General features: G+C 35.4%; 1 protein-coding gene across 5 annotated transcripts in view; it reads left to right on the plus strand.

Annotated features, from left to right (window-relative positions):
• The window catches only part of CCNT2 (cyclin T2), a 40,599-nt gene that overhangs the window by 12,776 nt on the left and 11,325 nt on the right, over positions 1 to 16,498 (plus strand). For 2 of the 5 annotated variants that reach the window (XM_025405098.1, XM_025405099.1), the window contains exons 3-7: positions 5,239 to 5,367; positions 7,379 to 7,439; positions 11,000 to 11,062; positions 14,493 to 14,538; positions 16,149 to 16,312. In XM_025405098.1, the coding sequence (XP_025260883.1) occupies positions 5,239 to 5,367; positions 7,379 to 7,439; positions 11,000 to 11,062; positions 14,493 to 14,538; positions 16,149 to 16,312 (463 nt within the window). Of the gene's footprint in view, positions 1 to 5,238; positions 5,368 to 7,378; positions 7,440 to 10,999; positions 11,063 to 14,270; positions 14,371 to 14,492; positions 14,539 to 16,148; positions 16,313 to 16,498 lie in introns of those variants that run through there. The other 3 variants (XM_025405100.1, XM_025405102.1, XM_025405101.1) reach the window with 3 other exon arrangements.

The following is a 16,498-nucleotide window of genomic DNA, read 5'->3' on the forward strand; positions in this document are numbered from 1 at the left end:
GGGACTTAAAGTGGTATTTTTTAGATTTATTGTAGGCTGTTAGGAGCCGTGTCTATGTAAGAGAGAGTAGATAGAGCCTTAACTATGAAATACTAAGTATACTTTGTAAGTTGATTTTTTTCATTTTTTCTTTTTTGTTTTTTTGAGACAGTCTCACTGTCACCCAGTGGCGCTCACTGCAACCTCCGCCTCCCAGGTTCAAGCGATTCCCCTGCCTCAGCCTCGCGAGTGGCTGGGATTACAGATGTGTGCCACCACACCTGGCTAATTTTTTTGTATTTTAGTAGAGACGGGGTTTCACCATGTTGATCAGGCTGGTCTCGAACTCCTGACCTCAGGTGATCTGCCCGTCTCGGCCTCCCGAAGTGCTAGGATTACAGGCGTGAGCCACCACGCTCAGCCAATATTTTTTCTTTTTAGAAACATTCATAATGCTGAGGTACTCCCCACTAAATAATTTTTTAAATGCCGGTTATGTTAACCATTTTTAGTATATTGTGTAAGTATAATGTAGTTACTCTATGGAAATCAAGCCTTATTCTCTTAATCAGTACTGCTTTTCAGCAATATTGAATACTGATATTTTGGGACTGTTATTAAGCCAGCTTTCTTTTAAATGTAATTAGGTATCTTAACATCCAGCTTGAAGTTTTTTTTTAATTTTTAATATAAATTTTCTTTCACGTCAGTCTTTCACTCATACATAATTATTTGAGTAAGAAAACAACTAAAATGCCACACTGGGTTAATAATATTTTCTGCAATTCCTTAATGCTGGTGTTTCTAGTGCAGCATAATTAAGGATTCAAACCACTTTTTAATAATGTGCTATAATTTTAGTTTGATAGGCTCACACTTGGCAAATACCAATTAACAAATGGGCATTTTGACTTATTCCACTTTCTTCTTTGTGAGTCTGTTACCTCTCTTGTCTTTCCTCTACTTTCCTTTCCTTATTCTAAGACCTTTCTATAAGCCTATAATAAAGTTATACAACTATCCCTTCTCCTAAACTATAGCCTTAACAAGAAATTTCAAAATTCTGAGCTGTGATGACTAGAGCTTGCTGAGTATTTGTTAATGAAGTAAGTCCTTTTCAAGGCACTGAAAATAGTTATCCTAGAGTTAGGGGTTGGATGGGGGGTGTTTAGGGCAATTAAGGGCAAGGGGAGAAAATGGCTTCGCTAGCTTATAGAACCTAAAGATGAAACAGAAGAACAGGTTAGAATGAACATGTTGGTAATAGTAAATGAAAAGCAAACTTGGAAGCCATTTATTTGCTTCTGTTGGGGTTTTCCTGGATTGGGAGATTTAATGTTGAAGAGTAATCAGATAGCTTTGGCTAGTTCTTAAATACAAATGCACCCACAAAGTGTTTGCACAGGATTAATTATTAATATTAAGAGAATAAGGACTGGAATGATTCATTGAAACTGAATACAGCCATCTTCGGTGACTTAGAAATTACCCAGACTTTTTGTTAACTAAGCCTGACCTTGCCTCCGTTATCAAGGTTGAAACCAGCAGTGGAGAGTGAAGAGTATCAGCAGTAAGGGTATCAGGAGCAGAGAAGGGAGACAGCAGCCAGGAATGGGCAGGATGAGAAAAAACGGAGAAGGAAGGGAGTCAGATCAAGAAGTAGGAATGGAAACAAAAAGGAATAAAAAAGAGAAGGAGTGAAAGTAATGCGGATGTAAATCATTGAAGTAATGGCAAGTATCGTAACTTCCGTGTTTGGATATGCTTGCTTAGACTGCAGCAGGACCCTCCAAGAATTAAGTTTACCCGTGAAAGGAAGAAGGTGAGCAAGAGAGAAGGGAATTTTAAAAATATACTTGTTAAATTGTTTTTTAAATTTAAAATCAACATTAATGCACAATTTTTAAAATTTTTCAACATAGTAGTAATATTTGAGTCATATTACTAGGGAGCACTGTTCTAAGTCCTGTGTATATTGGTTCATGTAATCCTCACATAACTTTGCAAGCAGGGACTATTAATATTTCTCCCATTTTACAGATGCAGAAACTGAGCCACAAAGAGAGTAAGTAAATTGTCTAGGCTAGTCAGATCACAGAGCCAAGATTCCACTTGAGGCAGCATGACTGCAGCTGGCTTTGTCACCTCTACCTCTACCTCTCCCTCTCCATGATTTGTATGATATGTTTCTATAGAAATTTGTCTTGTTTTGAGAATGTTACATTTCCTTAAAGTAGTTATATATCTGCTAGAGTAACAAACTCATGACACTATTCAGAGTTCAAACAATTCTAGTCACTATTCACATCAACTTCCTTTTACTTTTTTCCCTTTAGAGTAATTTGGGAAAGTTTATTAAACTAGGTCCAAAATACGAAAATAAATAGTGCATGGTCCCTGTCCTCAGTGAACTGAATCTCAGTTTGTAATTGTTTGGTTACTTGAACCAAACCAGCTGTACTCCTCCAGCAATACTAGTGTGAATTATTTGGCTTGAACCAAGCTTGCCAGTGAATGTTTCTTGGCTTCAAAAGTTTGCTCACCTTTAAAAGCTATGGACCAACTAGTAATATTTCTGTTACCCAAAACATTTGGAATTCTTTTAAGCCTCACAACAAAATCACCTTCCATACAAAAAGCAGTAGTACCTAGTTTGATCACCTTCCTTAATCATCCTTGAAATTAAAGCTTTGCATGGATACTCACAAAATATTTATCTAAAAAGGTGTTTTGTTTTGTTTTACAGCCTTGATGGACGAAAATGTTTGCAGGTTATAGAGAAGGAAATGTGAATGGAGTTAGTGGATTTCACCAGGAACTTTGGAAAAGTGTTGGGTATTAGTCTTTAGTTGGCAAGTATTTCTTGATCAGTGTCTTTTAGGCAAATAAGAGAAATTCTGGATCATCTGACAGGAAGGAAGTTAAGTACTAAATTCGGTCTAATTTGGCTTTTTGACCTGAGCCTCTGTTGCTTCACTCTGACAAATAGTTTTAGCATTTGAAGGCTTGATTAGCCATTCCCCTGTTAGACATGAATAATGATAATAAATGAGAGATTGTGGGAAACTGAGAGTGTCTTCATTTTCTTGACTGTACTATGTGGGCATCGGCTCTCAGATTTTTATAGTAGCATTTGGAATACTTTGAATTTAATATTGGTGCCGTTACATATTATCCATATCTCATTCATTCAACAAATTGAACCACAGCCACATAGTGCTAAATACTAGGAACACAAATAAAGAACTCTGTTGTGGCCGGGCGCGGTGGCTCAAGCCTGTAATCCCAGCACTTTGGGAGGCCGAGACGGGTGGATCACGAGGTCAGGAGATCGAGACCATCCTGGCTAACATGGTGAAACCCCGTCTCTACTAAAAAATACAAAAAACTAGCCGGGCGAAGTGGCGGGCGCCTGTGGTCCCAGCTACTCAGGAGGCTGAGGCAGGAGAATGGCGTGAACCCGGGAGGCGGAGCTTGCAGTGAGCTGAGATCCGGCCACTGCACTCCAGCCTGGGCGACAGAGCCAGACTCAGTCTCAAAAAAAAAAAAAAAAAAAAAAAAAGAACTCTGTTGTGTGTTCAAGCTACTTCCAGACTAAATTACTCTTTTGAGCATTCTCAGTTTTTCTAAGCCTGTCCTTGTTGTCATTTTAAAAGGAAGAAATAAGTTGAAAGTTCAAATTAAAATTATTCATTCGTTTTAAGGTAACATTATTTCTGGTTTTTGGGAGCCAAACTCTTTTTTACATCTGTTTTAAAGATATAGCAGAAGGAAAACTTCTTGAAGTCATTTTTACTTCATTTACACATCTGCAAATGCAGTTGAACTAGAAAGATTCTTTTCAGATCCTAAATCCAGTGATTAAGTTTCATATTACATTTAAAAAGACCTCATACTGGAAGGATCCACTGTCCCTCTATCAGAAATTTTCTTCACCTCCAGTTTAGCATTGTTTCTGTACAGTAATTGTTGACCCCCCCCCAAGACACAGTGAGGCTCAGATGTTCATCTCTTGAAAAATGGGTACTCAAATCTTGACATTTAGAAATTGTCTTCTCATGGGAAATTTCTTGAATGTAATCTTAAAATATTATTTGAGTTTATTTTATGCCTATTTTCTAAGAAGTCCACAGTTAACTTGGTTTATTATTAGCTTTTGGGGTACATATTCAGACTTGATGTTTCTCTTAGTCAATATCTTTGTAGTGTTTGTGTTCTTATACTTCTGTCCCAAAGACCTAATTTACTAAGCTAAAAAAAAAAAAAAAGCTAATTTCTGGATCTCTGATTGGCAAAGTTTCTACTATTGGTTTATATTACATGCTTATACCCTGGTGGTGTAGCTGCTTTCATTATTGCTATAGTTAAGTAGTAATAGAGATAATTAAGTAACAGTTTTATGTTCAGAATCCTCCTTATTTTGCCCTCTCGGTGCTTTTTCTGTTCCTTCAACAAGATAGTGAAGCTAATAAAGGCAGGCAGTTAAAGCCACACAATGAATCATTGCTTGATTTAAAAGAGTACTAGAAAATGGTGACTTTGTGCCTAGAAAGAATAGTGGGTATACTTGATCTGCTTTTCATCTTTTTTTTTTTTTTTTCATGTATAGCATCATCTTTTTGCTTGAGTTATTTTCTTTGCCTCCACAATGTGCAAATTAATATTATTTAAACTTTCTCTTTAGCATTTTTAGTATGTTCAGTCAACTTATTTAGTATGTCTTTTCCCTTTTCCCCTTTGTTCTATGTGCAAAACGAATAAAACAGATTTTATAGATTAGTTCTATTTAATGAATAACTTTATTAAAACTATTACATCAATCTTGTCATACCCAGCTCACAGTTCATACTATTAATACTGCGTTCCCTCCTTGCACGCTTCCCCTGTTAGAAAATAGAGGGTTTGGGCTAGGTGCGGTGACTCACACCTGTAATCCCAGCACTTTGGGAGGCTGAGGCAGGTGGATCACCTGAGCTCAAGAGTTCGAGACCAGCCTGGCCAACATGGTGAATACAAAAATACTAAAAATACAAAAATTAGCCTGTGTGGTGGTGCACACCTGTAATCCCAGCTACTCCGGAGGCTGAGGCAGGAGAATTGCTTGAACCCAGGAGGCAGAGCTTTCAGTGAGCCGAGATCATACCTCTGCACTCCAGCCTGGGCAACAAGAGCAAACCTCCACCTCAAAAAAAAAAAAAGAAAACAGAGTTTTTTGAAATGTATTTGTTTTTAAATCACCAGAGTTTTCTCTTTCTGCAGATAATATCGTCTACTGCATTATTTTTGGCTGCAAAAGTGGAAGAACAGGCTCGAAAACTTGAACATGTTATCAAAGTAGCACATGCTTGTCTTCATCCTCTAGAGCCACTGCTGGATACTAAATGTGATGTATGTAAATACTGGATTTTTTATTTTTCTTTGTAAATTTGAAACTTTTTCATAATGTAGGCCTAACAAAAATACAGTTCAATTAGTGTTGCCTTCCAAATGCTGCTTATTTTATTACCTCTTAGGAATGCAATGCCAGGAAGCAGTCTGGCAGAAAAACATTTCACGTATGTTCATGAATTTGGATGTCATTCTGAATTATAGAAGGCTTTGATTCCAGATGCTTTGTTGATTCAGAGATACTTTTGTTTCACATTTTGTTGTTCAGAGTTATGATACATGTAGAGGGTAAGCCCTGTCACCTCCCCTGGAAGCTGTATTTGAGACCAGATTATAAATAACCCCTTAATTTGTCAACAGATGAAGGAACAGAAAATCTTCTGAATTTACCCCTAAATGAGTAGTCTTTTTAAAGTATTGTTCCTTTTTAAATGCATGTACTGCTACTTATCTCTGATACATAAAGCTGCATTTTGCTATGCTTTCATGAGCAGCGTTTTTTTAGTATTTTAATTTTCCTAGAGTAATGTTACTTTCCAGACAACTTTATCATCAACATTGTAATAGACCTTATTTGAAAGAACTATTTTAAATTTTTCTGACATCTTAAGATGGAAGTTAGAATTGTGGCCCTTTAAAAATTTTCGGCCAGGCGCAATGGCTCATGCCTGTAATCCCAGCACTTTGGGAGGCCGAGGCAGGCAGATCACCTGAGGTCGGGAGTTTGAGACCAGCCTGACCAATATGGAGAAACCCTGTCTCTACTAAAAATACAAAATTAGCGAGGCGTGGTGGCGCATGCCTGTAATCCCAGCTACTTGGGAGGCTGAGGCAGGAGAATCGCTTAAACCCGGGAGGCAGAGGTTGCAGTGAACCGAGATCACACCATTGCACTCTAGCCTAGGCAACAAGAGCAAAAAAACGTCTCAAAAAAAAAATTTTTTTTCTAGCATCCCGAGTTACTTAATCAGGAACCTTTACCTATTAAATGACTAACAGATTATGTTAATTCAAAGTCCAGATTAATTTAAGCTTCAGTGGAACTATATCTGATTTTATTAATGGCAAGTTTTGTCATAGATGTTGGCTTTAAGGGAGTAAACTATTAATGTAGCCATTAAATAATAGTTTGTCATTATTTAATGATAATTCCTACAGTTTCTATTAACTGTACAAATTCAGAACTATTTCTTGGGGTACTGTTTAAATAATAGAAATTGTGTTCTAAAAGTCAGCCCAATGACCTTTCAAAATAGAGCATAAATAAAATGAAAGATACTTTTACTCTCTGGCTTTAGCAATATGTCCTTACAAAAATGAATATAGGTATATTCATATCGGTAATATAGTACTTCCTTATCACTTTGTTCAATTGTCATGATTTCAGAATAGGACAGCAGTAAATTTTTCATATCCTTTATTTCCAGAGTAATTGTAGTAGATAAAATTTCTTGAAATTGAGTAAGGAGGTGCTCTGGTATTTATGTCCCCATAGGTATGAAATACATTATTTTGGTATGTTTGATAATTTCTAAGGTGGCAGGGAAGTTAATTCTAAAATTAACTCACTGACTTACTGTGACTTTTGAGGAATTACCACATGAAATGTCCTAGAGTGAGTTTGTAAGCCAGGTTTGAGTTAAAGGCAGGTTTGAGTTTGATGTTTTTAATTGACTTGGACTTCCTGTCTTTAATATCTCTTGAAGCACCAATGCCTAGGTTGTTTCACTTTACAGACTGTGCACATCTCCTTTTTTCAATTAAATTGCCCCCTTTCATATTGTTTAGTTTCTTGTTTTTTGCTGTTTGTTTCCTGTTACAGAAAGTAATTCAGTTTAGGCTTGCCACAGAATACAGGTTTTCTCTGTCACCCTCAATTTATTTTCTCCATATTTTCAAACTACTGTGGTTCTTTTGTAATCAACCTGTAATTCTCACAAGATGTAACAGTCATGTAGTCTAGTAATGTTACTTTTATTTTAATCAATTTGATAATATTTTTATCTGACAGGCTTACCTTCAACAGACTCAAGAACTGGTTATACTTGAAACCATAATGCTACAAACTCTAGGTACGTACTTACATCAGATAATGGCTTTTTGTGTGTACTTCCCTAAAGCATTCTAAATAAGTGAAAAGATTTCTGAAATAATTGTATTATTGAAGAAAGTTACTTTAAAACAGGTTTTAGACCAGAATAACGTTGCCTGGTTATAAGGAAATTACTTTTCTAGAATTTAATTTCATTTGGCATAATTAAATTGAATGGTAAACATACCCTACAGTATGATTTCTTAGGTTTTCAGGTAGTTGAAGTACGAAGTACTATGCTTCACTCTGGATTTGCACTGGAGAGTAAAACGGTCCTTTAGGGCTGTTTCATATGATTGTGATGTATACAAACCTACACAGCAGTCCTTGTTCTCCTTGAGCTTCCAGTCAGTATTTTATGAGTATATCGCCTTTTTATTTTTATTTATTTATTTATTTTTTTAAGATGGAGTCTCGCTCTGTCGCCCAGGCTGGAGTGCAGTGGTGCAATCTCGGCTCACTGCAACCTCTGCCTCCTGGGTTCAAGCAGTTCTCCTGCCTCAGTCTCCCGAGTAGCTGGGACTACAGGCACATACTGCCACGCCAGTTATTTTTCTGTAATTTAGTAGAGACGGGGTTTCACCATGTTGCCCAGGCTGGTCACGAACTCTTGAGCTCAGGCAATCCGCCCACCTTGCCCTCCCAAAGTGCTGGGATTATAGGCATGTGCCACCGCGCCCAGCCTATCAGGATTTTTAATGTGACATAGTAATTATTTAAATGTTGGTCGTCCTTTTTTAAAAGTGTATCTTTGTATGCAAGTTCATTTACTCTCATCATTCACCTTACTCAATTTACTGAAATTGAGGCCTAAGAAAGTGATGGCTTATCTAAAGTCATACATTACTTCTGGAAGAACCCACTAGGATGTGGTAGGAAGAACATGGGCTTTGGGGAGATCCGAGTTAAAATCTGTAGGCCTCTGATTTGCTTTGTAAACTTGGGCAAAAGTTCCTTTACCTGTCATACCTCCATTCTGTGGCCGTGGAATAGTATCTGAGTCATATCGTGAATTTGTCATTTTTTAAATTTATTGTTCCATTCCCAGATGTTGCATAGAAGTGTGATAAATCAGTCACAACTTCCCATTGTGACAGACTCTTCATTATAAAACTAGCTTGTGTGAAATACATATACGGTTGACCCTCAAACAGCACAGGTTTGAACTCCATTGGTCCACATGGATTTTTTTCAATAAACAATACTGGAAAATTGGAAATTTGCAACAATTTGAAAAGCTTGTAGGTGAACCGTAGCCTAGAAATATTGAAAAAATTAAGAAAAAGTTGGATATGTCATGAATGCATAAAATATATATAGATATTAGTCTATTAATATTTACTGCCATAAAATATACATAAATCTATTTTTAAAAGATAAAAATTTTAAAAACTTAGGCACACAAGCACAGAGCATACATGGCTGTATTTGCAGTTAAGAGAAAATGTAAACAAACAAATGTAAAGGTACATAAAATTAACTTTAATACATACATAACTGTACTACTGTGATAATTTTGTAGCCACCTCCTGTTGCTATTGCAATGAGCTCACGTGTTATGAGTATCCACTTAAAATGCTGTGTGACACTTGTTATCTCTGAACAGTTTGTCTCTCCAGTAAGTTACATATTGCAGTAAAAGAAGTTCTGGCATATTTTTACCGTATTTAGTGCAATACTGGAAACTTTGATTAACACCATGGGACCCATACAGAGTGCCTCAAGTGATGCCAGAAGTGCTCCCAAGAAGCAGATAAAAGTTGTGATGTTACCAAAAAAAAGTTGAATTGTTTGATATGTATTGTAGATTGAGGTCTGTAGCTACAGTTGCCCACCATTTCAAAATAATGAATCCAGTGTAAGGTTCAGTGTGAAAGAAGAAAAAGACATTTTTGAAGCCATCACTGCAGCTATACAAGCAGGCACAAAAACCTTGCACTTTATCTCATATTGAAAATGCAGCTTTTATGTGAATGCAGGATTGCTATAAGAAGGGTATACCTATGGACTCTAATATGATTGGAGAGAAGCTTAAAGCAAAGGGAAGGTGAAGGATCTAAAGCCAGAGAATTTAATGCCAGCAAAAGACAGAAATTATGGTATATTTCTGTAAAGTTACACCACGTGTTGCCTGCCTCTCTTGCCTCCCCTTTTGTGTCTTCCAACCTGAGACAGTGAGACCAACCCCTCTTCTTCCTTGGCCTACTATGAAGACCTTTATGATGATCCACTTTCACTTAATACTAGTAAATACATTTTTTCTTCCTTATGATTTTCTTAATAGTTTCTTTAGCTTACTATGTTGCAAAAATACAGTATATGATACGTATGCAAAATATGTGTTCATTAACTGTTTATGTTACCAGTAAGGCTTCAACGGTAAGCAGGTTCTGGTCAACGATAGTTAAGTCTTAGGAGAGTACGTGGATTTTCAACTGTGTGAGGATTGGCACCCCTAGGCCCTGCGTTTTTCAAAGGTCAACTGTAAATTCTTTGAAGTTTCTATAAAATGAAAAGATGCCAAAAAAGTGAGGGTTTTATTTCTTGCAAATCCAATGATTTACCATGTTATTGTTTTACTTTACAAAATTATATAAATTTCATTTAGGTAAAAAATTGAAAATGAAAAATTTTAAATCATTATATAATGCAATTATTATATAAAATCATAATGTAATATCCATATTGTTTATGACATATTCTTAGGCACAGAGAATGAGAAGGTATTTTAAGGGGAACATTAGAATTTAGAAGATATGCCTCTGTGGCTTTATTTAAAGTATTTTGCATATTTAATTGCAGTAGAACTATATATAGACCACACAACAACTTTATAAATCTAGGTTACCCATTTGTTAGGATTTTATTTACTTACTGCTTCTGAAGACAACCAAATGTGATCTTCACTTTTAATAAAAACAGAAATCCTGCCACACCTAAGGGTTGATTGCACGTTGAAAGCTTTTAAACATTTCGTCTTTCGTATTAGAAACAGTAGTTTAAGCAGTCATGAGACCTCTAGGGTTTGTTTGTCATATGATTTTAATTATTAATGAAGTATAGTTATAAGATGAAACCCTTTGATCTAGAGTGCCATATCATTTAAAAGCTCATTTCTGCCACTGTGGCCCAACAGTTAATGTTTATGAAAAATGTGCTTTTCATGTCTTCTGAAAGAAAGCTTGGAATATTAAGAAAGATATTACGTAGTTGAATTTCGTCCTTAAATTGTGGGACCAGCTTAACAATTGTATTTGCCAGGAGTTTAATTTGTTTTTAACTTTAAGATAATCCCAAATCATTTATAATTCAGAATTTCAAACAAATTTACCCTTGGTCTTTTAACTTTATTTTCATAATTGAGACATTGTATTTGAAAAATTATATCTTGTCATTGGAAAAGTAATGAGAATGTCAGTGATGAGAAACTTTAATTTTGGATTTTTCCTAATAATGAAGAATATATTATATGTTTATGGCATTTCTCAGGCAAGTATTGTAGTGGTAAGTGATTGGAAAAAAAAGTGCTTATCATTTCAGGTTTTGAGATCACCATTGAACACCCACACACAGATGTGGTGAAATGTACCCAGTTAGTAAGAGGTAGGTGATCCTTAAAACTTTTAAGATAAGTATTAATGCTTTTTATTATCTATAATTGATTTGGGTGCTATTTTGTTCTTCTATCCTTTTGTTAGGTTGCATTAAAAGTAGGGGGAAATGTCATTTTTTAAGCATTACTTTTTAGTGCTCTACATCTGCCTATTCATCTACTTCTACTTGTGATTCTACCTGGTATGTTAGCTTCCTTTAAACATAGGTAAGAATCTCATTTCACTAAAACTTTGGAGGGCTTCCAAGTATTAGTACTCTATCCATCCCCCATTGAGCTCTCTCAGTCAGGTGTGGGCCAATAGTGCATAGGTCCAGAAGACAATATTAATTTTAGGTTTGTGTCAAACTTTGACTTTTGAAAAGTGATAATAGTTGAAGAATTTTGAGGCCAATCTCAGGCCTTTCAGATAAAAATTGCCTTTGTTAAAAGATTTGTCAGTATGGTGGCTCCCACCTGTAATCCCAGCCCTTTGGGAGGCTGAGGCAGGCCGATTGCTTGAGCTCAGGAGTTCGAGACCAGCCTGGGCAACATGATGAAACTGCATCTCTACAAAAAACACAAAAATTAGCTGGTTTGGTGGCACACGCCTGTAGTCTCAACTATTCAGTAGGCTGAGGTGGGAGGATGACTTGAGCCCAGGAGTCTGAGGTTGCAGTGAGCCCAGATCATGCCCCTGCACTCCACCTTGGGCAACAAGAGTGAGACCCTATCTCAAAAAGTTATTTTTTGGGGGGAAGTGTTTTGCCCATATTCGTTTGGGCAAACTAAAATTGATTCAATGTATTTTTCGAGGGTCTTTGACATTACTAAAAGTGATTTCCTTTTTATGTGTAATGGAGAAATAATTATAGGGCATAAAAAATATAGTTTGTGATGTGCCTGTTAAGCCTCTTGTTTATAAACAGGAGTACTTTTTAGAAGTATTGCTTTGCTGCTTGTAAAGTATCTAGTAGTATCTGATACAGCATTTTTCTACTCCTGAATAAATCCTATATATCTGTTGTGTCCCTAGAAACATTTTTTACACAGTTGCATGTTGTTCTGCTTCTTACTTCTACTTTCCTGTTTCCATTTCAAGTGTTAATGTATTCATAGCAGCCACTTGGGACCTGTAGTGTGCCATTTTCTGTTACTTCCTTTTTGAAAATAGAATTTTGCAGTTTCATTCATTTACTACCAAGCTTTTTTAGATTTATCCTAAACAAAATGAGTAAGACTTTTGAAAGTCTTGTGTTTTTAGTATTTATCTAAGTATTCTCACATTTTATTCATTTTAAATTGAATTCATTTTGTATCTAATGATTTATTATGTTAGTGGCTACAATTTTTTAAAAATTGTCTGATAGTATCATTAGGAAGTGGACGTCTGAAAATTCAATTTGTATTTTTTGTAGTAGCATACATTATCATTTGTAAGCTAGAGCATATTTTAACTGTGGTTCCTGTTCTTCGTGGTTATATCAGTGTGTTTTATAGCACATTTTCATGTCAATATTACAGTATAGCATAGAATTGTATACATAACTAGTTGTAGATGTTGAATTAAGAAAAAAGGGTTAGTTTTTTTTAAAAACTTGAAAAAGGGTAAGCTAAACTTTATAAGCATTGTAGCCATATAATTTGCTTTAAATTGAGAGCCTATTGAAGAAACATTAGTCGAAGGGAGTATATGTTTAAAAATATTACTTATGAATATTAACTTAGGAAATTGGATTTTCAGGTTACTGTTGTGAAATTTGAGTCAACTTTAAATTGTTTATCAGAGATTAATATTTTTTGTACCTGTTCTCCTACAACTAAAAATTCTAGAGAGACATGAAGTCAGTTTACTTGAAAAATGAAATAGTAACTTTTAAAACATTTACAAAAACTACAAATTTGATATATCCAAAACAAAATATTTAGACCAGATTATTTGTTGTTGTTAATGTTAGAATGTGACTGATTCTTTGAGTACAAACCGTGTATATGTTTAATGTCATTTTGTCTGACTAACATTTCAGGTAACGATAGAATATATATCACTCCATTTTAAAAGTATTCTTTCATGTTTTAGTGTCTTTTTTTTTTCCTTTACTCTTTTACAACTTTCAGCTAACAGCATTTCCCCTCTATTCTTCTCTATTGCACAGTGACTGTTTCTAGATCACTGAATTTAGATACATCCCTAGGTGAAAATTGCTAATGGCATTTTTTAATTATTATTTTTTCCTTCTCTACGTATTTTTATTCGGGGGGGAGGGGAAAATAAATTTAATTTCTGTGAAGTCTTTTTCCCCCCTCTGGAGATGAGAAAGTTGATATTATGCTACTTTGCTGCAGAATTGGCTAATGTCATTTTACAGGGACCTTCACTTCTGTGATTTCTCCTTCCCTCCCCACCAGGAAAGTCACACTGCCTCCAAGACATCTGATGCTTTGACACTCTTCCTTAGCACAACTCTGCTAAACCCCAGTCCCTTTTGTAAAACCTTTATGTTGATGATCCACATGGGGCAGCAGGGATTACAGGTGCCATGAATAAAAAATAGGGGAGGGGGGAAGAAATTTGAGGACTGTTAGAGGGGTGGAGTTGAGATAAACTGATCCTAGGTGAGCAGAGGGGAAAGGTGTGTCAGTGATTGTGGATGTAATTGGGAAAAAGGGAAATGGTAACAAGGGCATCCCTGTTGGGAAGACTAAGAGGCAGAATAAGGGGAGGGGAAACTTCAGTGTCTTAAGCTGATTAAAAATTGCCTTTCTGTTGGGGACCAGTGTTGAAGCATTCTGATCCTCCCTAGAATACCTGTATCTTTCCTAAGTTTGTCTTTAATTACATTCTGTAATTTGAAATAAATTACAGTGGAGCCTCCTGTATCTATACCCGTATGCTGTTTGTAGGTTTATTCTCTGTTGTTGCTTAATAGCATGATGAAAAACTGAGCAGTTCGTGCTCTGTGTTTTGTGGGGTGGGGGTTTGTTTTGTTTTGTTTTGTTTTGATGGAAGTATTTAAGCCAACTTAAATATGACTGAGGATTAAGTCTGGCAGGCAACTCTTTGTATTTTGTATTAGACTTCAAAATCTTTTCTTCTTCTTCTTCTTTTTTTTTTAAATCCAGGAGAATGCTTTATTGCAACTTTTAGCTGACTAGATGCTTAACTTAGTAACAAGTTTAGCCCTTGTAACTGGCTAGCTAAAAGCAAATCGGCTTGTTTCTCAGATCTTTGGGGGATAGCAAGAAACATTTGAGTGAATGTTGTTGAAGATTTTCAGTAGTATAGAAAATGATGGCGCTCTTGTGATATTTGTAAGTAGTAAGTAAAATTTACTTTTTGTGTACAAATCTTTGAAGTTTTTGTTGTGTTGAGAACTTTTTGATGGTAGCACGTTAAAGCTGATAGTATTGTCTTCGTTTTTTTTTTTTCTTTTCTTACAGCAAGCAAGGATTTGGCACAGACATCCTATTTCATGGCTACCAACAGGTTGTTATCCTGACCCTCTTTGTTGCACTGTTGTAGCACACTATAGCTTCCTTTAATGCAGGGCCCCCTCAATGTGTCTCTTACCCTTGTTGCAACAGGAGACTGGACCATCTACTGTGGTGGTACCTTCCTGTTTGCTTTGCGGTGTATTGTACAAGGGACTTTGGGCACAGAGGGGTTAAATGCACAATGTGAAGTGTAGTGGTGCTTTCTGATGACATATTCTCGATTTGTGAGTGCATAAGTCTAAAATTGGTAGCCTGAATAGCAGCTAAAGATTACAAAGAGCTAAACTTAACGTAGAAATTCGAGCAACTTGGTAAGTATAAAGCTATTTCCAGTTTACAATTATAGTTAAATGACAATTTTTAAAATTTCACGTTGATCCAGTCTTAACTTTAAAATACTCTAATTAAAGTTTTTTTAATAAATAAAATTTATGTAATTTGAAATTTTTTTCCAGATAATACCCACTAGTAGCAAGTTAAAAGTAGTCAAGTCCTATCCATGCCTGGATTTGCATAAACACAATTTTTCTTTTTTTTTTTTAAACAAAAAAACCTTCCTTTTCAGTTTATGTAGAGTAAAAAATGGTATGCGTTTATGGCTGATCAGATAACATTTCCATCATTGAAACTGAACTGGAAGAATAGTTTTAAGGAGCCTTTAATATATAATTCTGTTCTATATTTATTTTATTAATGATTTAAATTTGTTTTTTTGAGTGGATCATTGGGGAGAAGGGACCACGCCAGCTTTGTAGGGTCCCTAATTTCTTGTGACACTGATAAGTTTTATTTACAGTTTCGGATTGGCAAATACTGCTATATTTTCTCAAATATCTGTTGTTGGGATTTAACCTCTATCCCCAGTAATTCTGAACAACAACATAAAAAGACTTAAATTTGAAACTTTGATTAGAAAAGACCAGCTGTGACACATATTAACATGCCCCATATTTGGCATATAGTGGAAGGAGAAAGGTAGTATTTTTGCAGTATTTAATAACATTGAGCCTTGAAGCTGTTTGGCAAAAGGTAAGTTTCCTTTGTGGCTTTGCCGAAAAACAAGGCATAGGTTTACATAGATATGTGTTTAATTCTCTCTGCTTCACTAAAGAAAGCAAATACTTATCAAGCCAAATACTTATCAAGCCACATCAGATGGGATAATCCCTGATTATTGTGACATTGAAATTACTTTGTCAGTTTTACAAATAGTCTTTATTTTTACATTTACATATTTACCATGACATTACAAAAGAAAAATACCACAAAAAATTTACAGTGTTATCTATATAGTGATTATTGCAAATATACTATCCTCTTCTCCTTTTATAAAATACTTCAATTTTAGATGTAAAAACAAAATTTTAAATATTAATATATTAGTAGTAGTAATATACTGTTGGGAGTGAGGGGAAATGTTCATTATATGTAGATTTTTTAGTACTAGAATTTTATAACTTAGCTTTTAATTTAATAAGGTTTTATACTCTAGACTTAAAGATAGAGTTTAAATTTTGCTCTAATCTTACTGGTAAATGTTTTTCTTTGTTTTACATACTTGAATTTTTATGGCTCTCCATTTTCAAACCTGCTCTGCAACAGTCTGCATCTTACAACCTTCTGTCTTCAGTACAAACCAACAGTGATAGCATGTGTATGCATTCATTTGGCTTGCAAATGGTCCAATTGGGAGATCCCTGTATCAACTGATGGAAAGCATTGGTGGGAATATGTGGATCCTACAGTTACTCTAGAATTATTAGATGGTAAGTAGAGAAAATACATTTTTAACAATTTGGATTTATCTAAGTTGGCAGTTGTCTGAATTGACAATAGAAAGTGTCAGTGCGCTATCAAATGAACAGAATGAAAACAAGAATTCATCAGCCTAAAGAAAAAAAGAATTGAATCTGGAAGCTGTGCTCATATCTGTAATCCCAGCACTGTGGGAG

The sequence above is a fragment of the Theropithecus gelada genome, chromosome 12 (assembly GCF_003255815.1).
Source record: "Theropithecus gelada isolate Dixy chromosome 12, Tgel_1.0, whole genome shotgun sequence".
Taxonomy (NCBI): domain Eukaryota; kingdom Metazoa; phylum Chordata; class Mammalia; order Primates; family Cercopithecidae; genus Theropithecus; species Theropithecus gelada.